Source organism: Oncorhynchus keta, chromosome 12 (genome assembly GCF_023373465.1).
Source record: "Oncorhynchus keta strain PuntledgeMale-10-30-2019 chromosome 12, Oket_V2, whole genome shotgun sequence".
Classification (NCBI taxonomy): Eukaryota; Metazoa; Chordata; class Actinopteri; order Salmoniformes; family Salmonidae; genus Oncorhynchus; species Oncorhynchus keta.
This window is the reverse complement of record NC_068432.1, coordinates 14136299-14161123: the sequence shown is the minus strand read 5'-3', so window position 1 is coordinate 14161123 and position 24825 is coordinate 14136299. Positions and strand designations below refer to the sequence as shown.

The 24825-nt window shown below is 43.6% G+C and overlaps 1 protein-coding gene across 6 annotated transcripts in view; it reads left to right on the top strand.

Annotated features, from left to right (window-relative positions):
- LOC118391026 (ankyrin repeat and KH domain-containing protein 1-like) overlaps positions 1 to 24825 on the top strand; it is a 55209-nt gene that overhangs the window by 19793 nt on the left and 10591 nt on the right. For 4 of the 6 annotated variants that reach the window (XM_035781953.2, XM_035781952.2, XM_035781951.2 and 1 more), the window contains exons 5-24: positions 1972 to 2119; positions 2918 to 3151; positions 3342 to 3436; positions 3550 to 3787; positions 4716 to 4907; positions 5083 to 5192; positions 5436 to 5523; positions 5695 to 5822; positions 6049 to 6192; positions 6314 to 6416; positions 6603 to 7493; positions 8638 to 8768; positions 8872 to 8983; positions 9164 to 9309; positions 9636 to 9778; positions 12852 to 13065; positions 13203 to 13378; positions 13476 to 13638; positions 13884 to 13979; positions 14107 to 14223. In XM_035781953.2, coding sequence (XP_035637846.1) covers positions 1972 to 2119; positions 2918 to 3151; positions 3342 to 3436; positions 3550 to 3787; positions 4716 to 4907; positions 5083 to 5192; positions 5436 to 5523; positions 5695 to 5822; positions 6049 to 6192; positions 6314 to 6416; positions 6603 to 7493; positions 8638 to 8768; positions 8872 to 8983; positions 9164 to 9309; positions 9636 to 9778; positions 12852 to 13065; positions 13203 to 13378; positions 13476 to 13638; positions 13884 to 13979; positions 14107 to 14223 — 3669 coding nt within the window. The remainder of the gene's footprint in view (positions 1 to 1971; positions 2120 to 2917; positions 3152 to 3341; positions 3437 to 3549; positions 3788 to 4715; positions 4908 to 5082; positions 5193 to 5435; positions 5524 to 5694; positions 5823 to 6048; positions 6193 to 6313; positions 6417 to 6602; positions 7494 to 8637; positions 8769 to 8871; positions 8984 to 9163; positions 9310 to 9635; positions 9779 to 12851; positions 13066 to 13202; positions 13379 to 13475; positions 13639 to 13883; positions 13980 to 14106; positions 14224 to 24825) is intronic. The other 2 variants (XM_035781954.2, XM_035781950.2) reach the window with 1 other exon arrangement.

Genomic DNA, 24825 nt, shown 5'->3' with positions numbered 1-24825 from the left:
GGTGACCAGCGAGCTGAGATAAGGGGAGTCTTTACCTAGCAGGGTCTTGTAGATGACATGGAGCCAGTGGGTTTGGCGACGAGTATGAAGCGAGGGCCAGCCAACGAGAGCGTACAGGTCGCAATGGTGGGTAGTATATGGGGCTTTGGTGACAAAACGGATTGCACTGTGATAGACTGCATCCAATTAGTTGAGTAGGGTATTGGAGGCTATTTTATAAATGACATCGCCAAAGTCGAGGATTGGTAGGATGGTCAGTTTTACAATGGTATGTTTGGCAGCATGAGTGAAGGATGCTTTGTTGCGAAATAGGAAGCCAGTTCTAGATTTAACTTTGGATTGGAGATGTTTGATATGGGTCTGGCAGGAGAGTTCATAGTCTAACCAGACACCTAAGTATTTGTAGTTGTCCGCGTATTCTAAGTCAGAGCCGTCCAGAGTAGTGATGTTGGACAGGCGGGCAGGTGCAAGTAGCGATAGGTTGAAGAGCATGCATTTAGTTTTACTTGTATTTAAGAGCAATTGGAGGCCACGGAAGGAGAGTTGTATGGCATTGAAGCTTGCCTGGAGGGTTGTTAACAGTGTCCAAAGAAGGGCCAGAAGTATACAGAATGGTGTCGTCTGCGTAGAGGTGGATCAGAGACTCACCAGCAGCAAGAGCGACATCATTGATGTATACAGAGAAGAGAGTCGGTTATAGTAGAATGTCTGACTTGTCTTGTCTCCTACACTCCCCTGCAGAGTTCTGTCTCAGTCACACATTTCTCAGAGGGATCTCTTTATAAGAAGCAGAGAGAGAGAGAACTAGAAAACAACTTTGGAACAAAATTAAAACCTCATAATGTGTATAAATATATTGTTAATTTGTAGTCTAGGACCCTATAAATGTAAGGAGGGAGGGGTCTTATAACCCTCCCCTTCTATTAATACAACATCAGCATAATCAATTATTCTAATACATCAGTCATTTGGTACAGCCCCAATCATGACCCCTAGGTGAACCTCTAACATTGTAACCAAAAAAAGAAGTGTTCAACAAATCAAAAAGTTATATTTGAGATTCTTCAAAGCAGCCACCCCTTGCTGTGATGACAGCTTTGCATACTCTTAGCATTATTTCAACCAGCTTCATGAGGAAGTCATCTGGAATGCATTTCAATTAACAGGTGTACTTTGTTAAAAGTTCATTTGTGGAATTTCTTTCCTTAATGTGTTTAAGCCAATCAGTTGTGTTGTGACAAGGTAGGGGTGGTATACAGAAGATAGCCCTATTTGGTAAAAGACCAAGTCCATATTATGGCAAGAACAGCTCCAATAAGCAAAGAGAAACGACAGTCCATTATTACTTTTAAGACATTACGGTCAATCTTTTTGATTACTACATGATTCCATATGTGTTCTAGTTTTGATGTCTTACTCTACAATGTAGAAAATAGTACAGATAAAATTCCTTGAATGAGCAGGTGTCCAAATTTTGATTAACCAATGATTTTGAGATGAAGACTTATTATGAATTAATTTAAACTCTTCCTCAAATGTGCATATGAAAACCAACTGGCACTCAGATCGGTAGAAATGGCGAGATAAATTGGCATTCCACATGAGTTTGCTGAGTCCTTGTGTGGCCTATTACCGGCCACTTCAGGAGAGTAATATCAGAATCTCTGGAAGCAAGTAGGAGCCAAGGAGGATGTTTGGGACAGGTTTTGTTTTTTCCGGTTATCTTGATCTCTGTCTCCCTCTTGAGTCATTTGTGTCTTATTTCATAAAACAGTGCGCTTAATGCTTCAGACAAGCTCAATGCATATAGTGGATTTTATTCAAACATATATGGTGTTTGTGTATGGAAAATTACAATAGATTGGTTGAAAGAACAGAATAGATCATTAAAATGTTCTTCTGCCAACCTGGGGCTTTGTGGTTGTGCCTGGGTATCTGTTACAAGCACTGATGTTGTCTGTTCTCCTGCAGGTCTTGCTGGCCATGCACGCTAACGTTGAAGATCGGGGCATCAAGGGCGACATCACGCCCCTCATGGCAGCAGCCAGCGGCGGCTACGTAGACATTGTCAAACTGCTCCTGGTACATGGGGCTGATGTCAACGCACAATCCTCCACAGGTAAATACAACAAGTCACATTCGCTCAATCCAGATAGTCTCATACCCTGACTACACCTCTCTCGTCGCGTGCGCTGCAAAAGAAATGTATGTTGTTCAATTATTGCACCCACACTGCTCACGCGCGTCAACGAGCGTCTGCATTGCCAATGGCTAAAATAGAAGTCCTTTCTATTTCTAACGCAGATCGTGCTGCAAGTCCTGCCTCTCCCATCTCCTCTTTGGTTTATAGAAGCAGGTATTCACTTGCCATCTCGTCATTGGTTATACCCACGTGGGTGATTGAAAAACAAACTGTGTTGCCGTTCGTCGTGGTCATACTATGAAAGTTTAGATGCCAATCACCATATAAGTTCAAAGATGAAAAAGCCTGAAAGGAGGAGAGATGACTAGAAATGTTTTGGTTGACAGTTTTATGTGTGGATTAATTGTCAGAGTAGAGGACCTTGTGCATTTCAGGTCAAATAACAACTTAATGTTTATATCCCAGGACAAATTAGCAAGCAACAGCAAGCTAGCTAAATAGGACAAATTAGCTAGCAAGTGCAAGCTACATTGCCATACATGTTTAATGCTTTTCGACCTGTCCCCAAATTAATGTAATTGGTTCAGTTTGTTTTGATATTTTAACCTGTGTGTCGTCATCATGTTTGGTGTAGAGGGACAAAATACATTTATGCACAAAGGGGCTCGCACGCAGCCGGTTTGGGTTCCATGTCATACTTCCCCACCACATGCAGTTATATACATCTGCTGTGAATGTCCACAAACACTAACACTCTGTCCTTGTTCTTGTCAGGTAACACAGCGCTGACGTATGCGTGTGCGGGCGGCTTCCTGGATGTGGTGAAGGTGCTGCTGAAGGAAGGCGCCAACATCGAGGACCACAATGAAAACGGCCACACCCCCCTGATGGAGGCGGCCAGCGCGGGACACGTGGAGGTTGCCCGGGTGCTCCTGGAGTACGGTGCTGGAATCAACACGCACTCCAACGAGTTCAAGGAAAGTGCTCTTACGCTGGCCTGCTATAAAGGTACGTCCTGGACAATGAACCCCTTACCCATGCATCAGAGCGATCGGTCTTTGTCTAGATATCCGTGACTGAAGTGATCTAATGTTGTCACGTATGTTGAAAAAGTATGAATGTTAAACAGGAATTGTAATTGTAGGAAAGAAGCACCCAGAGCATTGTTTATCATTGTTCCTCTTGTTCCCACACACAGGGCACCTGGACATGGTGCGCTTCTTGTTAGAGGCTGGGGCCGACCAAGAGCACAAGACAGACGAGATGCACACAGCACTCATGGAGGCTTGTATGGTGAATAAACACAGACACAGGAACACATTTAGGTTGTGCAGCACGATTAAATTGGAGATGGTGCAGTATGGCTGTGCACGTTGGTGAGCCCTGTTGTCTCTGCCTCTCTTCAGGATGGGCATGTGGAGGTGGCGCGGCTGCTGTTGGACAGCGGGGCGCAGGTCAACATGCCTGCTGACTCGTTTGAGTCGCCGCTGACGCTGGCGGCCTGTGGGGGGCATGTAGAGCTAGCTGCCCTGCTGATCGAGAGGGGCGCCAACCTGGAGGAGGTTAATGATGAGGGATACACTCCACTCATGGAGGCTGCACGAGAGGGCCACGAGGAGATGGTAGCTCTGCTTTTGGCACAAGGTATGGACTTCTCTCCGTTTGAAACAAACGAGTGCTTCGGTTTAGAGATTTGTTCCTTACTACAGATGTAGGATCTTTATTTGATCATCCTTTTGTTGCTGAGAATTTTCCAACACTGCAGGAAATGCAGATGAGTTTTGTGATTTACATAAATCCACTGAAAACCCACACTAGCACAGTTATGTTAATGCTATTGCAGTTTTAGGTATCCTTCTTTTGGCCAGCTAATAGCCTAAACACAGATGAAGCAACATTATGGACTTAAACGTTTAAATCCTGTTGCTGTAGGATAATTTTTCTGTGACAATATACTGAGTGTACAGAACATTAGGAACACCTGCTCTTTCCATGAACTGGGTATGGTAGTAAGTGCCAGGCGCACTGGTTTGAGTGTCAAGAACTGCACCGTTGCTGTGTTTCTCACGCAACGTTGCAGTTTCCCCTGTGTATCAAGAATGGTCCACCACCCAAAGGACATCCAGCCAACTGGAAAGCATTGGAGTAAACATGGGCCAGGATCCCTGTGGAATGCATTCGACACCTTGTAGAGTCCATGCCCCAACGATTTCAGGCTGTTCTAAGGGCAAAAGGGAGTGTGACTCAAGATTGGGAAGATGTTCCTAATGTTTTGTGGACTCTTTGTAGGTCAAATTAAGATCCTACACCTGTATATTGTCCATCCAAGCTTAGTGTTGAGGCAAAATGCAGAAGTCCTCTTTTGGAAATAAAATGATGTTCAGTTGCAGTTTTAAGATTATTTTCTTACTGAGTTAATGCAAAAGGGACAAGCTGGCTTTTCTAAAACAAATTGGGGAAAATAATTCTGGGGTCCAACAGGAATAGATTAGTACTCCTTTAAAATTTGTTCCAGGCCAAATCATCTGATGAATCCTTGTCCCTCTGTCTATGTTGTCTGTGTTGTCTGCAGGTGCCAACATCAACGCTCAGACAGAGGAGACCCAGGAGACGGCCTTGACGCTCGCCTGCTGTGGGGGCTTCCTGGAGGTGGCTGACTTCCTTATCAAGGCCGGGGCTGACATCGAGCTGGGCTGCTCCACGCCTCTCATGGAGGCTGCTCAAGAGGGACACCTGGAGCTGGTCAAATACCTGCTGGCTGCAGGTGAGCAGAATCTCTCCTAAGAAGGACAGCCTGTCTCTCTCAAACCAAACTCTACCAACCTCATTTATTGAAATTGACTTGGCTATAAAAACAATAATTTCCTCAAGTTTTTCTTTATCCTGAGCACACCCACAACCCTCGGTGTGTAATTTGACACTTGTACTCTTGTCTTCAGGCGCAAATGTCCACGCCACCACGGCGACGGGAGACACGGCGCTGACGTACGCCTGTGAGAACGGACACACAGACGTGGCTGATGTGCTGCTGCAGACGGGGGCTGACCTGGTGAGACCTCTCCCCAATCCTCTGTCCTGCCCTCACCTATGGGGGAACAGTTCATGTCAATACATAGCGTTTTTGCACGAGTTGTTTACACGTTTGCATAAGTGTGGGTGTGCTTCCTGAATGGCATCCTAAAATATTCCAGCCTGGGCGTTTTTAAGATGCTGTATACATTGCTGCTTGAATAGGCTCATGTGTTTCTGTGTGCCCACGTGACTCACTTCTGTCATTCTGTTTGTCTTGCAGGAACATGAATCGGAGGGGGGCAGGACCCCTCTGATGAAAGCAGCCAGAGCGGGACACCTGTGTACTGTACAGTTCCTAATCAGCAAAGGTGTACCTCTACCTCCTCCCTGTATAATAACCACACACCAGACATCTGACACATTTGAACTTGAGCCGCGGACAGACACAACGATACATTCGTCTTAACACGTCGTAGTGTTGCTACTTTTTGCAGGTGTGCTTAGGTTGACTCTGTCCTTTGTCTCCCTCCCTCCACCAGGTGCTAATGTTAACAGGGCGACGGCCAACAATGATCACACTGTGGTGTCTCTGTCCTGCGCTGGGGGTCACCTGGCCGTGGTGGAGCTGCTGCTAGCCCACGGGGCCGACCCCACACACAGACTGAAGGTGAGTTTGCCTGTCCCAAGCTCCTGGGCGGAAAGGTCTCAGGCAAGAAATCTAATGTTAAGAGTGCAAGCACGGCATTCATTCTAATGGACTCCTGTAAAGACTAACCTTTCTGTAACTCTTATGAACACAATTGTTTCTTTTTCAGTTGCCTTGAGATAAATTGTAACTTCTCCCAAGAACCTGAGACTAATGGTAATGTGTGTTTTGTACATGTTTCACATAGGATGGCTCCACCATGCTGATTGAAGCTGCTAAGGGTGGACACACCATCGTGGTGTCCTACCTCCTCGACTACCCCAACAACATCCTATCGGTCCCCACGCCTGACATGTCTCAGCTCACACCCACCTCTCATGACACCTCTCAGGTAGACTGCTGACTTGCCTATAGACAAACATCTACTTCTACAAACATGTTATTTGTCTGGATGACGTGTTGATACCAAATTATACTTTTATGTTATCTTACACTTTACCTTACCCAAACAGGCTCCACGAGTTCCATTCCAAGCCCTGGCCATGGTGGTGCCTCCTCAAGAGCCAGACAGGGTCCCCTCCAACATCACAACGCCTCCACCGGTCATCACAAAAGGTCAGTTCATACAACGTGTGTTAACAGCAAATACATGTCTAACTTTGTTCATTCCCTGGCCAAGAAGCCCACTAGACACCAGTTGACTGCACAAGGCATTAAAATGTTACAGGTAATGATTACTGTAATACTGAATGGTACAACCTCGTAGCTAACTGGTTGTGTTGTCCTGTGCGACTGTCTCAGGCAGCTCCAAGCAGAGGCTGAGCCCCCACCTGGGTAGCCCCGTCGCTGCAGGCAGTCCAGATGCAGATCTGCTGCCCCCCTTCCACCCATACCAGCCCCTGGAATGCATTGTGGAGGAGACGGAGGGCAAGCTGAACGAGCTGGGCCAGAGGATCTCCGCCATAGAGAAGGCCCAGCTGCAGTCTCTAGAGCTGATCCAGGGAGAGCCGCTCACCAAAGACAAGATTGAGGAGCTGAAGAAGAGCCGCGAAGAGCAGGTGCAGAAGAAGAAGAAGATCCTCAAGGAGCTGCAGAAGGTGGAGCGCCAGCTGCAGCTGAAGACGCAGCAGCAGTTCACCAAAGAGTACCTGGAGGCCAAAGGCCTGAAGGACGACCCGGGGCAGCCGGGTCAGGCGGCAGGGGTGGAGAAGCTCGGCACCCCCCTGCCAATGCAGGCTGCACAGCCGGGCTTCAACACTGAGGGGGACGGGGAGGGCAACCACCACCACGATGAGCAGCTCCATTCCGCCGATGAGGAACAGGAGGATGACGATGATGATGAAGATGATGACGAGGAGGATGAAGAGGTGGACTATGCCAAGCTGCCTGAGGTGGACACCATCCTGTACAGAGAGGCCCAACAGCACCCGACAACCTCTCCTCCTCAGACCCAAGGCCTGCAGGCCAGCTTCGTACCTGTCCAGTCCCTGGCCCTCCAACAATCGACAGACTTCAGCACAGCAGACTACCTCGACAGCCCTGACCTGCAGAGGGCGATGGTGAGCCAGCAGCAGATGCTGGGGCAGCACTTGACAGGCCTGGGACCGGGCCTTCTCACCCAGGCCCCTGATGGACTTATGGTAGCCACACCAGCACAGACGCTCACAGACACGTTGGACGATATCATGGCAGGTGTGTGAGCAGTTACCGTAGACTCTGGTTCATCTCTTTCCTAAGTTCTTCTAATAACTATAAGTAGTGACAGTGTTCCCTCCCCCATCCATTTCCTTAATACTCAACACAGTTTCAGTACATTTTAAACAGAATTCACAAATGGTCTTGATCCTTAAATTCTAATGTAATACGATTTGGTTATAATTTGAACGTTTTGTCTTATTAAAACCTCTTAAGACTGCAGTGCCCAAAATCAGGCACTAGAATGGCTGATATTATGTTTATATTATTGAGGAGTGCTTGCGCCTCGATCACACCGATAGCTATATTGCATTTTGGTACACCAGAAGTACATCCATTTCCAATGGAATGCTGCGTTTGCTTTGCAGCGTTTCGTTGCAGAGGCAGTTTGCAGTGCGACCTGTGTGGTGCGTACGTTGGATTTATCGAACGTATCCGTGAAACTGTACACATAGACGGGCCTGACAGAAATGGTAGCGAAAGGTGAATGTCGAACTTTTGTTGCACACATATCCAGATGATGCTGCGTACCATTTTGCGCAACGGCGCTGTAGATGTGATCAAGGCATTGGAAAATTCTGGTCCATCGCAGAGCGATAGGAGGGCGCTCGTTGCATTCGTCTCGAGCACACACATCTGTATATGTAACTTGTGTAGCTCTACGATAAAGAATGAAACCTACAGACTTCCTTAAACCTAAAATAGTGACAGAAGTCACTTTGTGTGGAAGTCAAAAGTTTCGTTACGTCGGCGGCAAACCCAAAACATATGCTCAGAACGAAGAAAAATCCCTTGTCACTGGGCTTCTCCCGTTGTTGATACGGAGGACGTATGCTGTTTAAATGGCCAACATGTTAAGATGTTCACAAATGTAACACATTTCGAAGATTACTAATGTCTTGATATCTTTGGTGAAGTAATAAAGAAAGTGCAATATTTTGGGTAGGTGTTTCTAAAACTAATTGTAACCATATATGGACATATAAAGTATAAAAAGGCTTATTCATTCAAATGTCATGGAGGGGGGTGGACACTACAACATTATTGAAAATATTGCCCTCTTGCTAGATTAATGCATACCATAGCAAAACAGTGCAAAAGGGCTGTCAGCTCAAGAGGTTTTAACAACTCTCTCCCTCAGCAGCAGTGAGCAGCAGAGTGCCTATGTTGAACACTACAACCTCACCCACACCCACAGCACAGACTCCAATCGACGCAGAGTCCCCACCCTCCATGCTCCCCCTCTACCCCTCTGTGGACATCGACGCACACGTACGTCACACAACTTATCTGATAATACACACTGCTTAAGCTAATAGTAGTAATACGTCTTATTTCTGATCAGGAAAATAACGCTGACTGTATCTCTTCTCAGACGGAGAGCAATCATGACACCGCTCTGACGCTGGCCTGTGCAGGCGGCCATGAGGAGCTGGTGTCGGTGCTCATCGCTCGCGGGGCTAACATCGAGCACCGAGATAAGAAGGGTACACACTCCATACTTTGTCTTTTATATGTTAGTTGTAGCTTTAGTTTTGCAAATGTGTCAATTTTATGAGAACTTCAATTTTACGAGAACAGAATCATTTGTCTGTAGAAGTGTGAGTCCATATCTGTGTGTGATGGTGGAGAGTAATCTAAGTGTCTGTCCCTCTGTCTGTCCCCAGGTTTCACCCCTCTGATCCTGTCTGCTACAGCTGGTCATGTTGGCGTGGTGGAGATCCTGCTGGATAAAGGAGGGGACATCGAAGCCCAGTCAGAGAGAACCAAAGACACACCTCTCTCCCTGGCCTGCTCTGGAGGAAGACAAGAGGTTCTGCTCTGCGTTCAACACCACATCAGTGACTTGTTATAGGATCAGAGACCAAGTAAAATGGCTGAACTATGGGCTCTTAACTGGCCCAAACTGCTGGTTGTTTAACTAATACAAGGGAGCTGCTGGATGAAATCAAGTTGAGAAGTGTTCAGTAGTGTGATCAGAGCTGGCATCTTTCAGACCATTGACAGCCCGATTTGAACCACCCCAGTCCGGACAACCAGACAGACACCAACTTCCTGTCTAGACCAGTTTAACACTCCATACATTTAGAAAAACAATGTGTTCTGTTGATGGAATAACTTGTGGTCCATTCCTTTCAGGTGGTAGAGCTGTTGCTGCTGCGCGGGGCCAACAAGGAGCACCGTAACGTTTCAGACTACACTCCTCTCAGCCTAGCCGCCTCAGGAGGCTACGTCAACATAATCAAGATCCTCCTCAACGCTGGTGCTGAAATTAACTCCAGGTATCTACAACCAGCCCTCATTGCCACAGTGTGTTTCCATGTGCAGGCTGCACCTCTGCCTTTATCCCAATATCAAAGTGGAACGGACAGCATTTTAGCAACGAAATCTTATTAAAATCAGTTGAATCATACCCCCAGAAAGAATATGACACCTTTCCTTTACAGTTTATGACAAGCGAGCACTAAAATGGTTATTTTCATGTTTTTATAAATTCATAGAATGTTTGGGAATTACGTATAGTAAGGCATTTGTTAACAGTCGTGCTTTTGGACAATTAATAGACACTGCAGTAAATAAAACCAATTAACTATCCAGGACTGGATTCTACGCGCACTGGTGCGCCATAGCCAATCAGAGCTAGAGCAGGCCTATATGCAAATAAGCCATTTCCCACACAGGCCTGCCTTCATTCACTTGGAACTGGACTGTGTGTTTTACAGGCAGTAACAATAGCGTGGCTTTAGATCTTTAGAACGCATTCACTAAAAGCCACAAAGTCCTGAATGGAGTTCTGCAAATATGAAAATAACATGAGGGTTTAACAGTTTGGAACTGCACAATCCTATTGATCAAACAACCATGAAAAGGTTTTCTTTCCCTCAGTGGCCTTTGCACATCAACAACAAGATCAACAACTAATGCTATCCAGAGCAAGATGAGCTAAAATCTAACAAGAGAACATTTGATAAACCCTCAACTTTTTCACCTAGTTGTCTGTCAAAATTGCACTCATAAATAATGGGTAATAGTAGCCTTCTCATCCTTCTGCAGCTTGCCTGTCATTGCATGCTTGTCCCAACCCATGCTTTGACATCAATGTGAACTTGCCTGCCGCCCGCATTTTTGATCAATGCCAAATATATTTGATTGACAACTAAGAGATATGCTAACTGTGAATAAGTCGTTCAAGTTCAGTCTAGCTAGCTAGCTACCAAAGTGATTCACGTTTCTTGCTAGCTAACCAAATGACACATGCAGCATCTCTAGCTGTAGCCACTGAAAAAGGATGAGGGGGAAAAGTCGGTCACTCACCCACTCCTCCAATGACATGGCATCCTAGCTAGCTAACGTTCGGTGCCGTGTTATTAGCTCGCTAAATAAATAGCTAGCTACACAAATAGATACGCTAGCCCAGGGGTGTCAAACTCAATCAGCGCACGGACAATATTGAAAAAACACAATTTTGCTGGCCTGACAGCCTATTTGATTTGACCCAAACTAGCCATTGTTTTATTAGAAAAAACATGGCCCTTTCTATGTCTGCTGATGTATATAGCATTTTAACATATTAAAACAAAAGATAAATATTTGTCCTGCCTTTGCTGCTATACTTGTAGATGTGCATAATATGCTGCAACCCTAATCAAAAAGTATTCAACTCCAAATAACAAAAATGTAGCTATAGGTTGTTGTAACGTTTACACTTAAAACATATATACACTTCCCTTTCAAAAGTTTGGAGTTACTTAGAAATGTCCTTGTTTTTGAAAGAAAAGCCATTTTTTGGGTCAATTTTTAAAATAAAATCAAATTGATCAGAAATACAGTAGACATTAATGTTGTAAATGACTATTGTAGCTGGAAAAGGCTGATTTTTAATGGAATATCTACATAGGCGTACAGAGGCCCATTATCAGCAACCATCACTCCTGTGTTCCAATGGCATGCTGTGTTAGCTAATCCAAGTTTATCATTTTAAAATGCCAATTGATCATTAGAAAACCCTTTTGCAATTATGTTAGCACAGCCGAAACTACTGTTCTGATTTAAAGAAACATTAAAACTGTCCTTCTTTAGACTAGTTGAGTATCTGGAGCATCGACATTTATGGGTTCGATTACAGGCTCAAAATGGCCAGAAACAAAGAACTTAATTCTGAAACTCGTCAGCCTATTCCTGTTATGAGAAATGAAGGCTATTCCATGTGAGAAATTGGCAAGAAACTGAAGATCTCGTACAACGCTGTGTACTACTCCCTTCACAGAACAGAGCAAACTGTCTCTAACCAGACTAGAAAGAGGAGTGTGAGGCCCTGGTAAACAACTGAGCAAGAGGACAAGTACATTAGATTGTCTTGTTTGACAAGTCCTCAACTGGCAGCTTCATTAAATAGAACCCGCAAAACGGCAGTCACAGCGTAAACGGTGAAGAGGTGACTCCGGGAAGCTGGCCCCAAACTTTTGAACGGTAGTGTGTGAATTCTTTTGGTGCACTGAATAAATCACTTGTGTGGTTGAATGCGGCATTGCTGTATGGTGCATGCAAAATACAGCTATCGTAGTTGACTAGCCAACCTAGACTACTGCTCAAATGTTGCTGTAATAGGCATAAATGTTTCTCTTTTGCATGGCGTTTTGTTGCAGATTTCTTTTTTTGTTATTAATTGTCAAGTTTTAAAAACCTAAGCCAGACTGCAACATTTTAGTAGACGAGCTCGGACTGTGGTGTGTCTGTACACTGTCCCTCCGCTGCTCGCTGTAAACGGGACACACTAAAGCAGCTCAACTGATGTTGAATTCACTGATGCGAGCGCACTTGGCTGTAATTTCATAAAGTAGATGACTCAACTGTTGATTCATTTATACTCGCATTTGTGTCCTATTACCCACCATATAGCCACCATATGACCGACTTGTGATCTTTGCCCTTGCTAGTTTGATTGTATTGACATTCCCAGCCTTAGTCTGTTTTTGTTCTAAATATTCAGTCATTGAAACAGTGCATCTCGAATGGGTTGGGGCAGCAAACAATGTTCCAGGCCAGTTGTGATTTACAAGCTGATAACAATCTTTTTTCGACTACTAAGAAATGTATTGGTGAATTATATGAATCGTGCATTGAACTGCATCCATCAATTCTGCTCACAAAATCTTAATATACGTCATGTCATTTTGTCAATAATAACCTATTTTTAAAACCTCAACACTGGTTTTGAAGTATATTTTTGACTGATATTATGATTGTTTGTTTCATATCTGCAAAGTAGTTAAAACAGTTCCACTTGAACTGTTTATCTTTGCTTTCCCCCGCTCCCTGTCTGTTTCTCTCTCATTGCGTATCTGTTTCCTTCAGGACTGGGAGTAAGCTCGGTATCTCTCCTCTGATGCTGGCGGCCATGAACGGCCACGTCCCTGCCGTCAAGCTGCTGTTGGACATGGGTTCGGACATCAACGCTCAGATCGAGACCAACCGCAACACGGCACTGACCCTGGCCTGCTTCCAGGGACGGGCGGAGGTAGTCAGTCTGCTGCTGGACCGCAAGGCCAACGTGGAGCACCGCGCCAAGGTGCGAGCAGCTGCTATCGGCTAAACATGACATGTCGTTATGTGAGCTGGAGTCAGACATTAGGAATGAGATTTGGTGTTAGACAGTGTGGTGTCTGTTTGGTGGAGTATGTCACTGACTCCTACATTCTCTATTAGACTGGTCTGACTCCCCTCATGGAGGCTGCGTCGGGTGGCTATGCTGAGGTGGGACGCGTGCTGCTGGACAAGAGTGCTGACGTCAACGCCCCACCTGTCCCCTCCTCCAGAGACACGGCGCTCACCATTGCTGCAGACAAGGGCCACTACAAGTTCTGTGAGCTCCTTATCAACAGGTAATTAATGATACAGTCCTATGACTGTAATATGAGATTGAGCATGGCATTTGTCAGAATATCATTTGTCTACTCACCCTGTCGTCTTCATCCTCAGAGGTGCTCACATCGACGTGCGTAATAAGAAGGGGAACACACCCTTGTGGCTGGCAGCCAACGGTGGGCATTTTGACGTGGTGCAGCTTCTGGTGCAGGCCGGGGCCGATGTCGATGCAGCAGACAACCGCAAGATCACACCGCTCATGGCTGCTTTTCGCAAGGTACATCACTGACCCCCCCCCCACCACCACCACTACCCACATGAAACTATACTTTGATTAAACACTCGTGTGACATGCTCCTTTATGTAAATATGCTCTGATATTGACTTATAGTTGAATATCTCATATCTGACACTTTGGCACTCTAGGACGTGCTCCCCTTTCCTGCACCTAGATATTGACCCTGGTGGTGCGCAAATGGAAGAAGAATCCTGGGAGGTTGACCTCTGACCTCTGTCTTACAGGGCCATGTGAAGGTGGTGCAGTACCTGGTGAAGGAGGTCAACCAGTTCCCCTCGGACATCGAGTGCATGAGATACATTGCCACCATCGCAGACAAGGTAAGATAAAACAGACAAGGCAATAAATGAATTGAAAATTAGAAAAATATCAACATGGGTAAAACACTATGGCGCTCAAAGTGTGGGTGAACTCCCAACGGCAAAGCTTGTTTTTTACTCCTCCTAGGACCTGCTGAAGAAATGTCACCAGTGTATGGAGACTATTGTCAAAGCCAAAGATCAGCAGGCAGCAGAAGCCAACAAGAACGCCAGCATTCTGCTGAAGGAGCTGGACTTGGAGAAGGTGAGTAACTTTTACCTTTTTATCAAACAAAAGCTATTGCATCCCAAATGCCACCCTATTCCCTATATTTATGATTATACAGAAGTGGTGCTATTTGTAGTCCCACCCCAGAAAATTATATATATACAGTGGGGCAAAAAAAGTATTTAGTCAGCCACCAATTGTGCAAGTTCTCCCACTTAAAAAGATGAGAGGCCTGCAATTTTCATTATAGGTACACTTCAACTATGACAGACAAAATGAGAAGAGAAAGAAAATCCAGAAAATCACATTGTAGGATTTTTAATGAATTTATTTGCAGGTACCTTTAGTGGGGTGGTAAGGAATTCAGGTAAATATGTCAAATATACAATACAAAGGTGTGTGTATTATATGGGCCTTTCTATAAATAAAGGGGCCAAGGTGTGACAGAGTAAACATTTACTTTAAATATATATATATATATATATATTTCAATATCATTTTGTGTAGTTACAGGAGCAAAAGTATAGATGTCCACAATGAGACCAGAAAGCCACCTTGCAACCACAAAACATCTACATGTCAGTCAAAATGTCACGTGAAACATGGACACTGCATGTTTATTTGTAGCCAAGTATTTTTGTGCTTTAGTTAATTTCCCGATAATTTATAGCCATGCTAACCATTCCCGAAGAATGGAAAAAGTAAACATACTTTTTCTTGCCACTGAATATAGAAATTATGTGAACCATTTGGAAGTACCTGGATTTCTGCATAAATTGGTCATACAATTTGATCTGATCTTCTAGGTCACAACAATAGACAAACACAGTCTGCTTAAACTAATAACACGCACACAATTATACATTTTCATGTCTTTATTGAACACACTGTGTAAACATTCACAGTGCAGGGTGGAAAAAAAGTATGTTGAACCCTTGGATTTAATAACTGGTTAACCCTCCTTTGGCAGCAATAACCACAACCAAATGTTTTCTGTAGTTGCGGATCAGACCTGCACAACAGTCAGGAGGAAATTTGGACCATTCCTCTTTACAAAACTGTTTCAGTTCAACAATATTCTTGGGATGTCTGGGGTGAACTGCTCTCTTTGGGGTCATGCCACATCTCAATCGGGTTGAGGTCAGGACTTTGACTGGGCCACTCCAGAAGGCATATTTTCTTCTGTTGAAGCAATTCTGATGATGATTTTACTTCTGTGTTTTGGATCGTTCTCCTGTTGCATCACCCAACTTCTGTTGCGCTTCAATTGGTGGACAGATAGCCTTACATTCTCCTGCAAAATGTCTTGATACACTTGGGAATTCATTTTTCCGGCAATGAAAGCAAGCAGCCCCAAACCATGATGTTCCCTCCACCATACTTTACAGTTGGAATGAGGTTTTGATGTTGGTGTGATGTGCCTTTTGATTGTGTGCTCCTTCCCAAGAACTCAACTGTAGTATCATCTGTAAACATAATATTTTGCCAGTAGTGTAGTGGAACATACAGGTGCAGTTTTGCAAACTTCTGCAGTGGAATCTTCTGTGGTGTCCTCCCATGAACACCATTCTTGTTTAGTGTTTTACGTATTGTAGACTCGTCAACAGAGATGTTAACATGTTCCAGAGATTTCTGTAAGTCTTTAGCTGACAATCTAGGATTCTTCTTAACCTCATTGAGCATTCTGCTCTGTCCTCTTGCAGTCATCTTTTCAGGACAGCCACTCCTAGGGAGAGTAGCAACAGTGCTGAACTTTCTCCATTTATAGACAATTTGTCTTACCGTGGACTGATGAACATCACGGCTTTTAGAGATACTTTTTAAAACTCTTTCCAGCTTTATGCAATTCTTAATCGTAGGTCTTCTGAGATCTCTTTTGTTCGAGGCATGGCTCACATCAGGCAATGCTTCTTGTGAATAGCAAACTCAAATTTTGTGTGTTTTTTTATAGGGCAGGGCAGCTCTAACCAACATCTCCAATCTCATCTCAATGATTGGACTAAAATTAGCTATTGGAGAAGCCACTAGCTAAGGGGTTCACATACTTTTCCCAACCTACACCGTGAATTTTTGAAATAATGTATTCATTATAGACAAGAAAAATACAATTTGTGTGTTATTAGTTTAAGCACACTGTCTATTGTTGTGACTTAGATGAAAATCAGATCAAATTTGATGACCAATTTATGCAGAAGTCCAGTTAATGCCAAAGGGTTCACATACTTTATCTTGCCATTGTAGTTGATATAATAATACAATACAATGGGCTCTGTCAAGAAAATCATTGATAATAATCAATGAAATTCAGTGAATCGGTAAACTATTCAAGCAGTGTCTCTTACACTGTATATCCTATTACACTGTATACCCTATTTTCACTTGTAGCATGTTCTCTGGATTTATGACATTAGATCTCTTATTCACCACTACCATCAATACACCTCCAGAACTGTGTGTGTGTGATGTCATCCATCTGGTCTCTGCTATATCTTTCAAAGTTCTGCTATGGAAACAAAGAATTACATGAGGTTATTGAAATTAGTCATTTAATATGAACAAGATTTACGTAATGTATGCAATGTGTTACTTACCATGCAGACTCTGAAGTTTCACCTCTCCATTGCTCAACGTATATTCTCACAAACTGCAATCCCATGGAGACAATCACAGAAGCAGCTGAGGTTTCTGGTTGCCACTGCCCTGTTGTTTTTGATGCAATGCTGTAGTTGTAGAGCTCCTTTGCGTTTCTGATCAGGGCTTGGCCATCCTTCACTGCTGTGGTTGCAAGACTCTTGATTACTGCACTTTCCCCATCACTGGCACCTTTACTGTGTCTGCAGCCAGAATAGTTACGTTGTATGGGGAAACCAAAATCAGACGCAGCATAGCTAACATCAGATATAGTTCCTTGTGATGTGTAGTGTGCACCACAGCTGTCAGAGTGTCTTTACAACTTGCTGAGCTTCAGATTTCTTTGGTTTTTCAGGTGATCAATAGCTGCAGTTTGAAATGCGTCGACCGCATTGTAGTCATGTTTGAGGTCATCTGATATCATTATACAACTTTCTGTGATGGTCATGGGGCATTTTCCACATTTGTAGTACATTACCAAGAGGTGCAGTGTAGCACTCTCTTGGGTACAGAATGTGTTCGGAATAAGCTTCTGGCGTACTCTTGTTTCCCATTTTGTTACTTTTTTTTGTCTGACAATCTCCCATCAGTGTCCTTTTATGTTGTTGAGGAGGGGGGCAATACATGGATCTTGTCTATGGACACCAATCCTTGCACTGCCGTTTGACACTTAACTACAGGGGATTTCCACCATCCTTTCTCTTGCAGAGGGCAACTGCTGAATGCATGCACACCTTTTATGGTTGGTGAATATTTGCTCATCAGGTGGCCATTCACTGTGTAATTTCTGTTTTGATATTTTCAAAGTATTCGAAGAGGCAAGCAACCCACATGTTTAGCACCTTTCTGTGGTTTAATGGTTCTTGCTCTTTTTTCTGTAAAACATAGCAGCTCCTATTGAGTTACAAGGGTTGGCTTTGAGAAGTTCTTTGTACAGCTGAGCAATGGAGTGCTCTTGGACGCTGGCTGCGCTCCCAGTCTTCTTGCTCACCTTTTCCTTATTTGGCACTTTGAGAGAGACTGCCTCATATTTTTCCACTGCTGTAGATTACCTCAATCTATGTCAGTGGTCACTGCCCTTTTGAGTCAATCACTTTCTGAGTCAAAATCCAAGCCAAGATCTACCTTTCGGATATTCTTTTTTTTACATGACTTTAAAAAACATCTGCTTATGCAACATTAACCTATTAAAACAGTACCGTAGTAATGAGGTTTATGCATTAGGCTATAGGCCCAAAACATTATCACCACCTATTGATTTAGCTTGAATTGCCCTGCCAATGCATTGTTATTTTCAGACTGTTTTAAATGTTTTATTTCAACATTTGATGTAGACTATATAATCACACATGGTAATAGACCAGTTGTTGTATTACTTGTGAGTAGGGCTGAACCCAATTAGTCGACTGGTCGATTGTTTGGTCGTTAGGCTGCTGGTCGTCCGAGGGTTGTTTTTGTCGAGCAGTAACAAATATGTATATTTTTTTCCCAAGAGTTTTTCTTTGTTTTTAATATTTTCTACATTGTAGAATAATGGTAAAGACATCAAAACTATGAATGGACATCAACTATGCATGGAATCATGTAGTAATAAAAAAACAATGTGTTAAACAAATCCACATTTATTTTAGATTTGAGCGTCTTCAAAGTAACCACCCTTTGCTTTGATGACAGCTTTTCACACTCTTTGCATTCTCTGTCAGCTTCACCTGGAATGCTTTTCCAACTGTCTTGAAGGAGTTCCCACAGATGCTGAGCACTTGTTGACTGCTTTTCCTTCACTCTGCAGTCCAACTCATCCCAAACCATCTCAATTGGTTTGAGGTCGGGTGATTGGAGGCCAGGTCATCTGATGCAGCACTCCATCACTCTCCTTGGTAAAATAGCCCTTACACAACCTGGAGGTGTGTTGGGTCATGGGATGGTGTTGCTGCAGAGTGCTATGGTAGCCATGCTAGTTAAGTGTGGCTTGAATTCTAAATAAACCGCAGTGTCACCAGCAATGCACCATCACACCACCTCCAACATTCTTCACGGTGGGAACCACACATGCAGAGATCATCTGTTCACCTATTCTGTGGCAGTTGGAACAAAAAATCTCACATTTGGACTGATCACACCAAAGGACAGATTCCCACCGGTCTAATGTTCGTTGCTTGTGTTTCTTGGCCCAAGCAAGTCTCTTCTTATTATTGGTGTTCTTTAGTATCGGTTTGTTTGCAGCAATTCAACCATGAAGGCCTGATTTCAAGCAGTCTCCTATGAACAGTTGATGGTGAGATGTGTCTCATACTTGAACTCTGAACCATTTATTTGGGCTGCACTTAACTCTAATGAACTTATCCTCTGCAGCAGAGTTAACTCTGGGTCTTCCATTCCGGTGGCTGGCCTCATGAGAGCAAGTTTCATCATAGAGCTTGATGGTTTTTGCGACTGCAGTTTGAAAGTTATCGAAATTTTCCAGATTGACTGACCTTCAAATCTTGAAGTATTGATGGACTGTCGTTTCTCTTTGCTTATTTGAGCTGTTCTTGCCATAATATGGACGTGGTATTTTACCAAATAGGGCTATCTTCTGTATATCACCCCTACCTTGTCACAACACAACTGATTGTCTGAAATGCATTAACAGAGAAAGAAATTCCACAAATGAACAAGGCACACCTGTTAATTGAAATGCATTCCAGGTGACTACCTCATGAAGCTGGTTGAGAGAATGCCAAGAGTGTGCAAAGCTGTCATCAAGGCAAAGAGTGGCTACTTTGAAGAATCTCAAGTATATTTTGATTTGTTCATCACTTTTTTGGCTACTACATGTTGTTTCATAGTTTTGCTGTCTTCACTGTTATTCTACAATGTAGAAAATAGTCTAAATAAAAAAATCCCTGGAATGAGTAGATGTGTCCAAACATTTGACTGGTACTGTATGTATATTTGCAGTGAACTAATCCATTTTGGAGGCCTAGACTAAAATCCAATTTATGCTTGATTCGAAAATGTGGTGGGAGGCTCCATATGGAGGGTGTGACGCAATTGCGCAGCCTCCAGAGGCACGCAGAGGCCAAATCGAGTAACAATGCGGAGGGCTCTGTATAGCTCCGCATTGACATCAAACTGTTAGCTTTAAATCAGACAAGCTCATTGCGTATAGCTGATTTTATTAAAACACACAGGGTGTCTTAATATGGGAAAATACACCTTAACATTTTTTAGACCAATCGATTGAAAGAACAGACTACTTTCGGTCTACCAAGATTTTTTTTTAGATCCCCTACATGAGGCACAGCTGAGTGAGCATGCGTTTTAATCATTTGCTTTTGCTTTTTATTTTACTGGGCTGATGGAGCTTGCATCTGATGGTCAGTCTCAGTGGAGGGAGAGTGCAGCATACTGAGGGTCCTCTTAACATCAATCCCTTTCTTGTGCTGACTGACCAAAAAGGGGCACAGTCTTCCAGCTGATGGCAACTCGAGTTGCACAGCATTTTCTGCTTTATGCACGAATTCATTTTACTCCTATGAACAGAGAAAGTTTAATATTAAAAAAGACACAAGCCGCTAATAATAACGCAAGCCTATCGATACTTCCCTACTTATTCATTGCAGCTGCAGTGCTGGTTGTAGAGCAAGTGGAAGAAGGGAGAACCCACATGTAATGGTTTATTAAAGTGTTGACAGTGCTGAGTAAAAATTTCAACATGAACTCACTCATAAAAACAGCAGTTGTATTTGTTGACAGTCTCTCTCTAGCCATGCTTTAGAAATCTCAGTTTCAAATTTGCTGTAGCTTTCTGTTATGCCTGTTACATTACTGCAGACACAGCAATCTGGGCCAGTGGTAGGTCTTTAGTGCACTTGATTTGCTCCCCCTGGGAAGGCAGAGTTCCAGACATATAAAATGGTTCACGCATGGCAGCTGAATCGGGTGCACCAACAGCACGAGACAAAAAAACAAACAAACAGGAACTCAAGGCTTATCGTTCATTTTCTTTACAGAAATGTTTGCTGATCATCTAGAAATGCCTTGGAGATCAACCAGTGGATCGCGATTGACCGGTTGGTGACCACTGATCTATGTTGACCTTCTGGGTTTTTTGTTGTTGCTTGCCTTAAGTTTTCTGCTGACCCCAAGTCTTTTTGCAAACTGTTCCTATAGTTTATTTGTTGTTCAGTGAACAAGCCAAAACCTTCCTAGTTGCAGATTGTCTGGACTTTTCATAGGCCTTTGACTAATTCTTCAACAACTGCCACTTCCAAATTCCCGTCTGTGTTTCTGATCTTTTGACGGAAAATGGCTCGGTGAGGCCTTGTCAATGAAGTCCATGGTAGCGTTGACATACTGTGCTGCCTGTTTTGGCATACGCGCTTTAGCCTTTTTAAAGTTCCTCCTTCTGGCAGATGGAAGCCCTTCATCTAGCACTGCTGTCAGCAAGGCTCTTTTAGAATGGTCAAATTGCTTTCATTGTTGTTCTAATTTATCCTCTAGTTCGTTGAGATTAATTCTCTTTGCCTCCAATTTCTGTTGTGCTTTAAACCTGATTTGTCTTTTCATTGTCCTGACAATATTTTTCCACAGTTTTCTTTCATGCTCCTCTTTTGACCTAGCTGCTCTCTGTTCAAGTTTTTTTAAAGACAGCTTTGCCTTTTTCTGTAATTCGGTTCGTTACTGTTTTTTCCCGTGCATTGGCAGGACAGAGCAGCTACATCGAAGACTGCACTCAACGAGCTATTTAAGGCCATAAGCAAACTAGAAAATGCCCATGCAAAAGTGGTGCTAGTGGCTGTGGACTTTAATGCAGGCAAACAAATCTATTTTTACCTAATTTCTACCAGCATGTCACATGTGTAACCAGAGGGGGGAAAAACTCTCCACACACAGAGAAGCATACAAAGCTCTCCCTCGCCCTCCATTTGGCAAATCTGACCATAATTATATCCTCCTGATTCACGCTTACAAGCAAAAACTAAAGCAGGAAGTACCAGTTACTCGCTCAATACGGAAGTGGTCAGATGACGTGAATGCTACGCTACAGGACTGCTAACACAGACGAATATGTTCCGGGATTCATCAAATGGCATTGAGGAGTATTCCACCTGTCACCGGCTTCATCAATGTGCATCGACGACGTCGTCCCTACAGTGACCGTACATACATATCCCAACAAGAAGCCATGTATTACAGGAAACATCTGCACCGAGCCAGAGGCTTCAACTGACGCTTTCAAGGAACAAGCTAAAGGTGGTACGGGTAGGTAACAACACATCTGCCATGGTGATTCTCAGCGGTGCATGCTTAGTCCCCTCCTATACTCCCTGTTCACCCACGACTGCATGGCCAAGGACAACTCCAACACCATCATTAAGTTTTCAGACGACACAACAGTGAGCGATTAGACAGTGTGGTGCCAGGACAAGAACCTTTCGCTCAATGTGAGCAAGTCAAAGGAGCTGATTGTGGACTATAGGAAAAGGATGGGCAATCAGGCCCCCATTTAACATCGACGGCTGAAGTGGAGCGGGTCGAGAGTTTCAAGTTCCTTGGTGTTCACATCACCAACGAACTATCATGGTCCAAACTCACTGAGACAGTTGTGAAGAGGGCACGATAACACCTATTCCCCCTCAGGAGATTGAAAAGATTTGGCATGGGTCCCCAGTTCCTCAAAGTTCTACAACTAAACCATCGAGAGCATCCTGACCAGTTGCATCATAGTCTGGTATGGCAACTGCGCGGCATCTGACCATAAGGCACTACAGAGGGTAGTGCGTACGGCCCAGTACTTTACTGGGTCCAAGTTTCCTGACATTCAGGACCTATATAATATGCGTGTCTTTACCATTCAGCCATCAGATTTGCCACCAATGCTGCTTGTAGGACACATCACTGCGCTCTATACTCCTCTGGAAACTGGTTGATGCTCATTTATAAAACACTCGGAGCCACCCCCCCATCTGAGATATCTACTGCAGCTCTCATCCTCCACATGCAACACCCGCTCTGCCAGTCGAATTCTGTTAAAGGTCTCTAAAGCACACAAATCCTTGGTTCGCTCGTCTTTTCAGGTCGCTGAAGCTAGCAACTGGAACAAGCTGCAACAAACACTCAAACTGGACAGTTTTATCTCAATCACTTCATTCAAAGACAAAATCATGGACACTCTTACTGACATTTGTGGCTGCTTTGCGTGATGTATTGTTGTCTATACCTTCTTGCCCTTTGTGCTATTGTCTGTGCCCAATAATGTTTGACCCTGTTTTGGGCTGTTACCATGTTGTGCTGCTGTTGTGTTGCTATCATGTTGTCATTTTGTGTTCCTACCATGCTGTGTTGTTGTCTTAGGTCTCTCTTGTCGTGTTGTCCTATATTTTCATTTTTAATCCCAGTCCCTGCAGCAGGCCTTTTGGTTGGCCATCATAAGAATTTGTTCTTTACTAACTTGCCTCGTTAAATAAAATAAATTTAAATGGATTCTCTGTTTGTAGCAACAGTGTTGAATATGATATTTTTAAATGACTACCTCATCTCTGTACCCCACACATACAATTACAGTTGAAGTCGGAAGTTTACATACTCTTATGTTGGAGTAATTAAAACTCCACACATTTCTTGTTAACAAAAAAATGTTTTTGTAAGTCTGTTAGGACATCTACTTTGTGCATGGCACAAATAATTTTTCCAAAAATGGTTTACAGACAGATTATTTCACTTATAATTCACTGTATCCCAATTCCAGTGGGTCAGAAGTTTACATACACTAAGTTGACTGTGCCTTTAAACAGCATGGACAATTCCAGAAAGGGATGTCATGGCTTTAGAAGCTTATTTGAGTCAATTGGAGGTGTACCTGTGGATGTATTTCGAGGCCTAACTTCAAACTCAATGCCTCTTTGCTTGACATCATGGGAAGATCAAAAGAAATCACCCAAGACCTCAGAAAAAATGGTAGACCTCCACAAGTCTGGTTCATCCTTGGGAGCAATTTCCAAATTCCTGAAGGTACCACGTTCTTCTGTACAAACAATAGTATGCAAGTATAAACACCATGGGACCATGCAGCCGTCATACCGCTCAGGAAGGAGACGCGTTTTGTCTCCTAGACATGAACTTACTTTGGTGCGAAAAGTGCAAATCAATCCCAGAACAGCAGCAAAGGACCTTGTGAAGGTGCTTGAGGAAACGGGTACAAAAGTATCAATATCTACAGTAAAACGAGTCCTATATCAACATAACCTGAAAGGCCGCTCAGCAAGGAAGAAGCCACTGCTCCAAAACTACCATAAAAAAGCCAGACTATGGTTTGCAACTGCACATAGGAACAAAGATGGTACGTTTTGGAGAAATGTCCTCTGGTCTGATGAAACAAAAATAGAACTGTTTGGCTATAATGACCATCATTATGTTAGGAGGAAAAAGGGGGAGGCTTGCAAGCCGAAGAACACCATCCCAACCGTGAAGCACGGGGGTGGCAGCGTCATGTTGTGGGTTTGCTTTGCTGCAGGAGGGACTGGTGCACTTCACAAAATAGATGGAATCACGAGGAAGGAAAATTGTGGATATATTGAATCAACATCTCAAGACATCAGTCAGGAAGCTAAAGCTTGGTCGCAAATGGGTCTTCCAAATGGACAATGACCCCAAGCATACTTCCAAAGTTGTGGCAAAATGGCCTAAGGACATCAAAGCCCTGACCTCAATCCCATAGAATATTTGTGGGCAGAACTGAAAAAGCGTGTGTGAGCAAGGAGGCCTACAAACCTGACTCAGTGACACCAGCTCTGTCAGGAGGAATGGCCCAAAATTCACCCAACTTATTGTGGGAAGCTTGTGGAAAGCTAGTGTATGTAAACGTCTGACCCACTGGGAATGTGATGAAAGAAAAAAGCTGAAATAAATAATTCTCTATTATTCTGACTTTTCACATTCTTAAAACAAAGTGGTGATCCTATCTGATCTAAGACAGGGAATTTTTACTGTGATTAAATGTCAGGAGTTGTGAAAAACTGAGTT